The sequence below is a fragment of the Anarhichas minor genome, unplaced genomic scaffold, assembly GCF_050575085.1.
Source record: "Anarhichas minor isolate MPS153535 unplaced genomic scaffold, ASM5057508v1 ptg000028l, whole genome shotgun sequence".
Lineage (NCBI taxonomy): Eukaryota > Metazoa > Chordata > Actinopteri > Perciformes > Anarhichadidae > Anarhichas > Anarhichas minor.
In genome coordinates this window covers 15,803,025-15,815,396 of record NW_027466474.1, presented here as the reverse complement: position 1 = coordinate 15,815,396, position 12,372 = coordinate 15,803,025, and the positions used below count along the sequence as shown (strand labels likewise).

Sequence of the window (12,372 nt, the reverse complement as noted above, 5' to 3'; positions counted from 1 at the left end):
TCAACAGTGAGAGCTGCTTTTGAGTTTTCAGTAGTTAGTTCGGGCACAGAGAGGTTCACAGTTGACACATGGTTATATTGTTTGTTATTAAGGAGATTTCTAGCAGCGGACATGATTTTCTTATCTCCTCAGAGGTCAGTTGGCCCGATGCTCTGCTATGTGCTTAAGTTGCATTCACGTGTTACTCGTAAAAATGTAAACTAATTAACAGCACCCAAAACTGTAAGCAATACAATAAGAGACTCATTATATCCATGCAGGCACCATGTCAGGGACGCTTTAGTGGTCTGTTAAAGCCGAAGAAGCTACAACTTTTTAAGGGTTCGAGTTAACTTACAATGTCATGGGAAGTTGTGTAAATTCCTGGTTTACAAGTAAAACAAATCGGAATTTCAGTGAATCTCTCACATATTAAATGTGTGATCACATTTCAATCTTCCAAACATCATTTCATTAGTTCAGTGTCACAACTGAAGTACACCTCTGAGAAATAGAGCATTTGTAATATCAGACAAAACATACTTTCGTGTCACAAACGCTACATTAAAATAATTGTGTCCCAGAAAGTATTTTAAAGCTGAGCCATGTTTTAAAATCTACTTACACTTTACTTCATATTATTTTTATTTGCACTCTTTTTTTGTAAATACTCCTGATCATCAGCTCGTCGCGGTAGGATTCAGAGCATTCCGAGGCGCCTCTGAACGCAGCGCCGTGGAGCAGCGGACGCAGGGCAGGACCGAGACAAGTAATCCAATCATTAGTCCACTACCAGAGCTGATGTCTTGGATCCAGTCTCTGAGGGATGAGTTCACCCTGAGACCGTTTGAGGTGGAGCACACACGGTGAGTCTGCCCGCCGCGCTCACGGTGATCTCTAGATGCACTTCAGGTCCGCGAGAGAGAAACTTTTGGGCGGAGATGCTATTTATGAGAGTTATTATTGGGCTGCGGGGAATTATGACGCTGATCGATACATGCGGTCGATGTGGTGTCCGGCTACGCTTGGCTTTTGTTTGTGCATCGGCTGAAGTTGTTGAGAGAGGAGGAGTGTTGTTTTGTGTTCGGATCCCGGTCTAATGGGGCGATGTAGGTGGGCTGTTATGGCTCTGATCATCCTCAGGAGTTCTTGAAGTCCAATGGGGAGTTTTTAAGGGTTTTATTTGGGACACATCTGTGATATTCTAACTGAGAACTGATTTTGCTACGCTGTATGTTTATTTGATTTTTTAAATGTTAGTTAAACTGTATGTTTGTGTTGGTGGTGATCAGATAAATCATTGCCAGTGAAATAATGAAGTCTACTCACAGGTAACCCTGACTGTTTTTCATTACATTATTCACCCCAAACGAATTTTGAGGTCACTACTTATCCTGTTTGAATTTTAGGCATTAATGTGCATTTCAGCCTCTGTTTGGGGTGAACTGTCTTACTAATCTGTCAATAGGACCCTGCTTATACTCTGCTCTTAAGTGTGTTATTTCAGAACAGCTGTTTGCATATGCATGTCCTAATAAGTCTATACTTAAAGGTCCAACTGTGTTTTCCTTTTTTTTAAATTATAGACTTACATTTGACATTGTCGTTTTCCTCCTTTTTATTTACTTTCAGCCATTCTTCACCAAGCTGTAATACTGTGAGATAACACACACACACACACACACACACTGTCACACTGTGTGTGTGTGTGTGTGTGTGTGTGTGTGTGTGTGTGTGTGTGTGTGTGAGCTCAGTGTTTGGTAGCGGCAGGTCAAGGGCGGTCCAGATTAAACAGTTATATTTCACTGTGTGGGAACCACTGTAATCACTGTAACACAGACCGTAACACAGACCGACTCAGAATAGAGTCGTGCTGTCTGTCAGCATGAGAGGATGAAAGGCTCTATTGATCTGAGATCTGCTGATCTGATCCTCATGAGGATACACTCTCCGATCGCTGAGTGTTTCTCTGTGACAACAAAGCGAACGCACAGCCTCCACAGCCCTGATAAACGGTGATGTTAGACCTCCCGTTTGCAGTACATCGAGTTAGCGTTATCACACTGGACGAGGATACACGAGCTTAAGGGGCATCAGCGCTGGTAATCTGACTGAGGAGCTTGATAAATATGTGTGTGTGTGTGGTCTGTCAACTGTCACAGCCTTCCTGATCAGGAGGGCTGATCAGGTCATCTGTCACTGGGTCATTGAACAAACCCTCGGAGGTTTTACAGAGATGTCCTGTTTACTGTTCCTCTCTGTGAGGAAACGGTATCATGATAACTCACTGATACACACGTACACATGTAGCTGTTGTGTCCTGCTCAGTGTGGAACTTAATGGGCCTCTGCTGTACTGTAGATGTCTGTGGGTTGTTTCTTCCTTTCTGTGACTCCTGAGTGAAAGTTGATTAGTAATGGCGGTATTACTTCCTCCATCATTAAAGGGGAACTCCATCAATTTTACAAATGAAGGTTAATATGCTTGTCAAGTAATGTTTTGTATGGCTCTGGAGGGTTTTCACCAGGCAGAGAGCGTCCAACCAAATTATTTTGTTGGTTGGATGTATTGTGGGAAATGTAGGATCTAGGCTTGTTGGAGCTTGAGGACTAACATGTAGGATAACTCTGCCTCCGCTGCGCAGATTTTTGATTCTTGTCTTTAAAATCTGTCTCCCAACTTTATGGAAGTGTGTTACTAAATCCCCCGAGTGCCCCTTTTAAGGATGGGGATGACATGTTGACATCGCCTGAAAATAAGAATCGTTGTGTTTTCGTTACCTCAGAATGTGACATAAATCTACATGTGGAGCAGGTCCTCTTCACGGAGCCGGCCGCCATGTTTCTACGGTAGCCCAGAGCGAACAAAGCTTTAAATGTAGGCGTTTTGCACACGCCGGTCAGGAAAAGTAGATGTGTCGGTCTAAAGGTTCGTTCACGGTAGCATTCGGTTCCAACAAAAAATTGCCCTGCACTTGTCCCAAAAAAAGGATGTGATGTCATCCAGAGTGGATGTCATTGGTTAGATCATGGTGGAGGAGACCCTCTACAGTACATACGCGACTCTACTGATGCTATTAAAGGCAGAGAGGATTCGCCCATGCCCAAACCTGACAACAAGTTCACTGACCATCCACCACAGTCGGAGCAATGAGATGCATCATTCGTGTGTTGACGCTCTATAAAAGCTTCAGCTTTCAGGTTATTAGGCCGTCGTCATTCAGTTAAACTCTTTGAATCAACTGCTTGTGGGCCTCCTGTTACTGCTTCAACACACACACACACACACACACACACACACACACACACAATACGTGTGTGAGTGAGCGAGCAAGTACATTTAAAGGCTGTTTTGTTTTTATCACCCCATTAACCTCAGCTGGGACCTGAGATGGAGAAAAGGAAGAAGAAATCTCAGCTTGTTGTGTGTGTGAGTGTTTTCTGTGTAATCTCTCTCACACACACAAACACACACACACACACACCACCCAGTGCGGCTGGCTCAGTGCAGGAGTATGATTACAGGGCTATTTACATTACAACATAGAGCGACAGAGAGAAGGGGGTGAGAGATTGGCAAACAGAGAGAGAAAGAGAGAGAAAGAAGATGGTTTCCAGATGTGAGGTGGAATTCAGAGAGCTACGGGGCGACTCCCCTCCTCCTCTGAGCAAAGAGAGATCTGGATCAGCATGTGCACTTTGTAATGGAGAGAATAGGAGACAGAGAGAAACCACAAAACAGAGGAGAGGGACAAGGCGTTGCACTGCAGGGGTGGGTGAGAGGAACTGGAGCCAGCAGAGGGAAAAGAAGTGATGGAGATGGAGGAAGGGGATGGAAAGAATAAAGCAGAATGAGGAGAGGGAAGAAAAGCAGGGCCTCTTGGTCGACCACAAGTCCAGAAATCTAACAGGGGGGGTTTCAGTTGGTGGAGGTTGTTTTCGTATTGGTGAGCAATAACTCCAGCAACATTTCTCAGAACTCTTTACCAAAACACAAAGCGTTATTCCCCAAATGCTTGTAGCTGTCATGCTTTTCTCAGGGTCTTCTCTGAGCTTGTATCTGGTGTCTTTATAGCATTTCAATTATAGGTCATGTAAGACATAAGGACTGAGGGAAAAAAGCATAGCCCCTCATTTATTTCAGTGAGGCCCTATTGCACACAGAGACTGTACATACACAGTGGACGTAGTCGCCGTGATGTCCCCCACTGGTTTGCGGAACACGGTTTTGGAGCCGTAGCCATATTGGTTTTTGGCCGACGCCATCTTGGCTTTTTGCAACCAGAGGTGACACAAGAGGGTGGAGCTAAGTCCAACCGACCGCTGAATAAGACATTTTTAGGCAAACAAATTGCTACAATTAACTTTCATGAAGTGAAAACACACTAAAAGTGTTAAAGTCGTAAGACAACAAACACTCTCAGCCCGGAAGATGCTGTGGTAGAGACCTGTCAATCACAAGGTAGCCCCGCCCTAAAGCATCCCCTGCTTTATGGTCTATTTGACACTAAATGGAACATAATTTACTAAATAAACATTACGCTGTATTGAAGAAGATCTGAAACTAGAGATTGAGACCATAAACTCATGTTTACAATGTTTACTGAGGTAATAAATCAAGTGAGAAGTATAGAGTCATAGACTTCCATACAATCTGACTTATTTTTACAACCAGAGGAGTCGCCCCCTGGTGGCCATTAAAAATAGTGCAAGTTTATGGCATTACAGCATTTGCTTCCCTTTACAGAACCAGAGGTTGCCATCAGGTCGGGCAGGACAATGAAAACCCCTGGTTATGTCCTCACTGCTATATGTTACCGTTCTCTTTAAAAGCTCTTTCCCTTCTCATTCTGCGCTCCACAATATTGTTCGCAAACCAAGAGGCATGGTTTCTTTTCTTTGTTTTGATGCCACTGGTCAGCAGTCGTCACCGACTGTCACCATTGAAACATGGCTGTCAGAGTTAGCCTGGGGGTAGGGTGGCTATCTTTTCAGGCTCTAAGCCAGTCTTTGCTTGTGTGAGACTGTCTAGGCCCCAAGACATTAAACTAAAGCAGCTAAATGGAACTCAGCCATCATTCATTTCATTATTTCTAACTGTATTTTAACCACGTCCCTCCTACTGCTGTTTGTGTGTTCTCAAAGTCAAAAACTCAATATAAAAATCCACTACTCATGGATAAGTTTTATTATTATTATTGAAAGGACAGTCCTTCAACTTGTCTTGTAGTTTCTCTCTGTCTGTCTGTCTGTCTGTCTCTCTCTTTCTCTCTTTCTCTCTGTCTGTCTTTCTCTTTCGCTCTCTCTCTCTCGTTTCAGGAAATACCAACATCCACTTTTTTTTCCTTCGAAGGGAAACTGACCGACATTCCTCTTGGCTCTATAAACAGAAAGCTGCATGATTGATTCATGCATATACACACACATATATATATATATACACACACACTCAGGCACATTTACATATTTCACGCGTTGCGCCACACTCTTGGATCCGTTCGGACATGTCAGCATTGAGTAATTCATCCAGCACACATACACAGAGACTTTGGATGGTTGTGTTTTGAAAATCTTCCTCTTGTTGATTTTTGGGAAGTGAAAAGCGAGTGAGAGACCAGGTGTTTCATATATTGAAAGGTCATAAATCTCCCTGCACAGGGGTGTATTTAGATGTCCTCTCAAAAGACTGAGAGCTGAGTTCATTTTCCCACTAAAAAAAAGGAAAAGTAGCATTCCTGGATTGGGTGTGCTGTGACTGGTACCTGGACAATTAAAGCAACGGGTCAAATGGTTTGTGATGTGAAAGGGGTGGCGTAGTTGTACGCAGCTCTTTAGCATCTTTCAGCTCATTGTTTTGGTTCACTCTCGCTGCTCTCGTAAGCGTCAACTTACCCTGTCTGATTGAATTGACCGAGTTTTACGTGAGAGGAACCAGACTGGAAGTGTTCTACATTTCTTTGAATTTGAAGCTTTTTGTTCACTGACTATTTTCATAGATTTATGTGCCTGATAAATTACGTTTCCTGAGTGTCTTGACATCCCCGCTGCAGCAGAGGCGGAGAGATTCCGGATGGGGAATCCCAGGATCCTGATTCCTGGAATTAATCTCGAGCAAAACCGAGGCAACGCTGAATGTATTGGTGGAAACACTGATTAACCCATACATGGTGTAAATCCTCTGTCAACACTACTTCACCCTGAGAGGGTCCTTCCTGATGGTTCATCGGCAGTGTCATGTGGTAGATGCTCCTATAGTGAGCACTGCGTGTGTGTGTGTGTGTGTGTGTGTGTGTGTGTGTGTGTGTGTGTGTGTGTGTGTGTGTGTGTGTGTGTGTGTGTGTGTGTGTGTGTGTGTGTGTGTGTGTGTGTGTGTGTGTGTGTGTGTGTGTGTGTGTGTGTGTGTGTGTGTGTGTGTGTGTGTGTGTAAAGGAATTTCTCAGTCGCAGCGTGCCAAAACTGATGTTAGAGACCGGGTGTTTGTGTATTATGCTGTTGAAATGGAGCTGCAGAGCTCTGGAACTGATGCAGACCGACTCCGTCTTTGTTTACACTGACACACACAAACACACACACACACACACCCACACACGCTCTGGTGACTTGGACAGCTGATATCAATTTCAACGTGTTTGGAATGAATCACACACACAGGGGTCGGTCTGGGCACGTTGGGATTGAGAAATTCACCCCAGTATCACCACTCCTCTGTGAGTGGTCTGATGATTAATGGGATTTGGATGTTTTTGTCACTTTTTCAGGCCAGTTTTCATGCAGCCGCCTCAGCACTAAGATGCTACTCTTAAGTTTAAGATTCAGTTCAAAGGTGCTGTTGGATGGCAATTTTTTGGAGGAAGTAAATCTTTAAACTTTGCCTTGATACCTCAGTAATCCAGACTATTGAACCGTGTAAAGGCGCGCCTTGTCATGGGTGATGATTTAAAAACAAAAAAACAGCCAGATAGCTAAAATTGACTCATCCTCTCAATTGTGTGTGTGTGTGTCTGAGAGGTTTTAGCAGCAGGGAGTCTCTCTGGATCAACCCTCATGTCACCTGGCAGCCACACACGCATAAGCACTGGGAGCTGTAGTGGTTGTAGGTATATCAGCTCCACACTTATAGTGATTAACTGCGACAGGCTAATGCGCGACCGCTAGAGACGGATAGAACGATTAACACGAGGCTCTGTTTTTGCGTGAGCATTTGATGGGCAGTGACATAAAAGCGTTGGCCGATTCAGTGTGAAGTTACCTCAGACAAGCTGAACACTTTTTATAGCTTAACATACAGTAAGGGGCGATCGGATCTGAGAGAAACTTTTCATTCTACTTATTTTCAGCCTTCATTTTTTGGCACAAACTACAACCTCCATTATAAAGGTCCTGTCACAAGCATCTGTCAATTGATAAAACTCCATGCTGTCATCACTAAGTGCTGTACATTGATTGATTTTGGCAATGCAAATCCATTATGTGAAAGTAGAACAACACAGTGTACCAGGAAAGTCTACTGAATGTAGACCAATTCAATCCAATTTGTCCCTGACAAATATAAGTCCAATATTCACTCTCCTTTTAGCTCTGTTTTGCTCTTCACTAATCCCAGAGGGAATATCTGGCTCAATAGCAGCTAAATGTTCCACTATGTTCACCAGCTAACAACGCTAACTTTGTCTGTCTGCTGCTTGGTGCTCAGCGAGTAGCTTACAGTGGGTTTGTCACAGTTTTTCTCATTGAAAGCAGCTGCTGTGCTGCCGCTGGAAACAATGCTATGAGAAAAGTTGAGGGCCATGAAAACCGAAACAATGAGCTAAAAGATGTCAGAACGCTCAGTCCACATGATGCTAGCTGCTTATCAAGACAGTGGTTATCAGCTCACAAGAGCTAGCTAGCTTTCTCATTGGCTATCTCAGTAGCTACTCATTTCTTCCACAATACGCGTGTAAAGGGTAGGTTGATGGCCAATAAAAAGGCATGGGATAGCTCAGATACACCATCCAAATCAATAAAAGTGGGTAAATTGTTTTCCTCGTAGTCATACAGTCTATGGTTTGCCCCAACTGTGTCTCTGGCTGCAGGGCAGTGGCTGGGGGTCGACGATGCACTCAGCAGTTTTATCACTAGCGGCCCCTGCTGGCCGGGCTTATTAATAGTAGTGAGTGAGGAGTCAGCAGGCAGTCAATGGCAGTATGACACATGAAATAAAAGGTGTTTTGAGAAAGTCTGAGTTACGGCAACCACGAGAGGTCTTTTAGCATGCAGCCATAACTGGCCACCCACAATATTACGCCGTTTTCTTTCAGAAGAACGGGAGGTTAGCCGTGGACAGACACAGAGATGCACACTCACTCACGGCGCAACCTGCGCAGATGCACGCACGCATGCATGCACGCACTACTAGCACAGTTTACAATAATTGATGCATATGTTTAAACCCAGTTATTCATCACTAAATAAAATCATGGCATTGGTCCGTTTACAGAGTAAATGATTTTGTACATCACTGAGCAGTCGAGAGACAAAGAAGGAGGATAAGGTCATGGGGGGCAGTCTCTTGCTCCCACTTTGCCTCCTCCCTCATTCCACCCTCTCTCTCCTCCTCCCTCTTCCAGCCTTCCCTCTGCTGCATTTCCAGCCGTGGCGACCGGGAGGAGAGGAGTGAGGCATGAAGCAGCAACTCAGTCACTCATTTAGTCAATTGTTCTCCTTCTATAGCTCACTGCTGTGTTGAACCACTACAAGGATTTGTTCTGCACTTCTGTGAGACGTGATTCTCCAGGAAAAGCCTTCTTCAGGACATTCCTGATTCATTTGAAAAGGAGATTCCAGTTTTGCAAACTTCCCTGTCATAATTCTGTGCTTCTTGTGTGATATTCTGATCCCGGTATAATCCCACTTTGGCTGCGGTTGTATGAGTGGTTAGGATTGACTTGCTGTTGTGCCTCTGAAGTTTGGAGAAGGGAGCTCTGTGCGAGATCGGACTGTAGCGCAGCTCAAAAGGGGGAGGAACCTCAGAAGATGGTTTGACTTGGATGAGTGAGCTGTCTTCTCTCGTGGAGTTGCATCTTCTCTGTTGCAAAGAGAGGGAAGTCGTTGGTCCTCAGAAAGAAAAGGGGGTCTGATGCGAGACAACAGCACAAGGTGTTGGAGTTGAGGTTTGTCTATTCGTGGACAAACCAGGGAGGAAAAAAAATCTTTTATTTGTGCAAAGAGGGAGAAAGAAGTATTTTGTTTTGGGAAATCTTTTACATTTTTACAACATGGCTGGGATGTATGGATGCTTCAAGAGCAGAGAGTAAGTTTATTTTTGTAATGTCATTGTACTTTCAACTGCATGTATTGCTGGTAAATGATTATAATGAAGCAATATTGTGATCCTCAGTTCTGTTGCACCAACAGACAATAGCTCAGTCAAAATGTATCTCCTAAATATTTCAAACTCTTGTTTTGACACACCTGACAACACAACATTACTCACGTTATTAAAGCTCTGTGTCACAGGATGTGAGTGTCAGTTGGCTCTTGGAAGGGATTTGCCATTTTTCAACTCTCGTAATAGAGGCCATGGACTACTTGTAATACTTAACAGCACAACAGGTGTTATTTCACAAGTGGACATATCTTGTACTGAAGAGCCAAATGTGCTGACCACAGCACAAATCCAACTGCTGACAGAAATTACAAATCTTTTCTTAGAGCATGTTTCCCCCCCAGAGTTGACACTGTCTTTTGTTGCAGCTGTCTCATCGAACTTTTGTTTCTCTTTGTTTATTGAAACAATTGATGGCTTCTAGTCGGCGCTGACAGCCAGCTGTATGACTCAGAGCGGGATTTTACACTGGAAGTGAGTGACTAGTCAGAAAATCCTAGGACTAGACTTGCTTTTGTTTTTACGCAAGAGAATCAGGTCGATGAACATTATCTCCCGTAAGTTGTCTCTGATGCGTGATCAGTCATATTGTTGCTCAACTGATGGCTTGATACTTGATAGCTGTGGGTACGTTCCTTCCTTATTCCATTTTGAGTGCATGTTTTCTTTTATAGTTGTAAGGAGTCCTCAGTGATTTGTATGCTTTGACTTGCTATATATAGGCCTGGGCCTGGCAGTGTGATTGGACCACAGAGGGTTAGGATAATGAGGGCCTCTAGCTTTTTGACTGTAGTAAAGTAACTTCATTTGTAGCAGAGCTGTGGAGATGTGGTGTTGGGCGCACTGATACCCCCTTTCCACTTTCTTTGTCTTGGGCCTCTCAGTCTCATGACATGACAACAATAGAAGCTTTTATGGCCCACTCAGCCGAGTTGACTTAGACAAACATTTTGTTTGTGTGTGTGTGACACGGGGAGAAAGTGAATTAGGAGTCGGGATGAGCTGCAAGACAGCTACACACAGATCCAACTCAAGAACCACAATTGTGTTCTCCTGGAATTCACTCAATACTGAAACAAAGATGAACTCAAATTACTTCTTACTACGAACTGTCAGTACGCAAGACTGATGGTGCGTTCAAACTGAACTAATGAAGTCGTATTTTCAGCAAGTCGACCATTCATATGTTTGACACAGTGGTTAAAAAGAATAGTTAAACCAAAATCAATATAACTTGTATGTAGTACTCGGCTTCTAGGATCTCTCTGAAGTACTCGAAAGAGGCTGAAAGAAAGACAACAATAAAGGTTATAAATTGTCCAAAAATAACTCAGAATATTCATGTGCAGCACTATCAAAGTGTCTTGTATGCATTCGTGGGTTCATGGAAACACAACCGTTTTCGCTAAACTATTCCTAAACAAAGCATTTTCAGAATATCCGATAAATGCATGCATGCGCACAATAAATTCCTGCTTTGTTTAGTGGAAGAGTAGCGCCTTCAAAGTTTGTTTGCACTGATATGCTTTCATTTTATTGCGGTGCTCCGCTCACCTTAATGCCATTTGATAGAAAACGTTTACTGTGACCATAAAGAGCTTATGGAGGTAAGTAGCCTACTATATACAATTTATATTGTTTTTGGATGAATTACTCCTTTAAATCCTAAGAACACTATTGAAACTTAATACAGAATAATTGGTGTTTCCCCGTTATGTTTTAAAGAAATGTTAATGATTTCTACATTGTTTTCAAAAATTACAAACAAATAAAAGCCAACCAAAAAATGTACTTAAGACATCAGAAAATGTCCATTTTGGAAGTGGTGAAGATCTCCTCTTTTGCTTGAGCGCGGTAATCTCAGCAGCAATCCCAGTCTCATTTACTATGTGAGATAGCATTATTGTTTTCCAAACGCATTGGTGACGCCTCACTCTTAAAGTTCTCATATTGTTTCATTACATGTGAAACAAACTGATTCAAAATATGAACAATAAGGCATAAATCGAAGGCCGACTTTCTAAACCCGTCAGCTGGAAGAAGGAGACTGGAAAGCTTGACAGGTAAAACAACAGTGAATAAACAGTTTCGCAAACGCTTAATTGGCCATAACCCGTGATGCAACATGTTACATGCTTGAATATTTCAATCCATAGAGAGCAGAGCAAAAGCCGGTTTTACCCTTTAGTATTTTAGTATCTTAATCTAGTTTTGGCATACATCAGGCAGATTTAGGTTCGGCCCACCGGTGGTATTGAGCTCTGCAGTGAAAGCAGATGACAGTCTTGAAGCTGAGGACAAGTGCGTGTTCTCACTTTCTCACCAGGTCTCATCTTTCCCAGTCGTTCCCTGGTCCAACAGTCATTATGTAACAGCAGTAGGTTGAGTTTGTTCAGCAGGAACGGTGATGCAGCTGTAAATGAATGTAGACTGAGCAGAGTGACTGATGAGTGTTTGGTCAGTTTCTGTGTCGAGTCCATTTAAGGCGTGTTGCTAAGAGCACAGACAGGAGGAGATGGAGGAGAGAATGTGGCAGAGTAGAGGAGAGCTGGAAGACGAGAGAAACCCAAAAGAATAGTTCATGTATTGTAATCAAACCACAGGGGGTAAAAGGACAATAATGGTATTTCCAATGAAATCTGAAGCTGACTTTGACGTGACGCAGTTCCAAAGTTCATTTAGGTCCTGTCCAGTTTAGAGGAGAAGAAACGGACACATATTTTCGGCAGAAGAATTATTTTTTTTCTTTAGGTCAGCTCAACCTTTTTGCGTCAATGCAAAGTTTTCATTCAAAGTGTGGATTATGACCCATGCAGTTATAATAACATACTTGGGAAGTCTTGAGCACTAACTCTTGCTACTAATACTACTGACTGCCGCTACTTTCTCAAATCTTTTTTGCATTTAAATCCATGGGAAGGTCAAAGCAACGGTGACATTCTTCGGAGCACAAGACTGAAATTTTATGAATAATTTCCTCCCTAGTCACCGTCTCCTGCTGACTATGCAGGCATTGAATGGGTCAAG

General features: G+C 43.1%; 1 protein-coding gene across 2 annotated transcripts in view; it reads left to right on the top strand.

Moving 5' to 3' along the window:
- Window positions 1–724: 724 nt before the first annotated feature.
- The window catches only part of LOC142962741 (uncharacterized), a 37,165-nt gene continuing 25,517 nt past the window's right edge, over window positions 725–12,372 (top strand). The window contains exon 1 of one of the 2 annotated variants that reach the window (XM_076103367.1): window positions 725–845. In XM_076103367.1, coding sequence (XP_075959482.1) covers window positions 781–845 — 65 coding nt within the window. In that variant the 5' untranslated portion in view covers window positions 725–780. Of the gene's footprint in view, window positions 846–8,615; window positions 9,271–12,372 lie in introns of those variants that run through there. The other variant, XM_076103370.1, reaches the window with a different exon arrangement.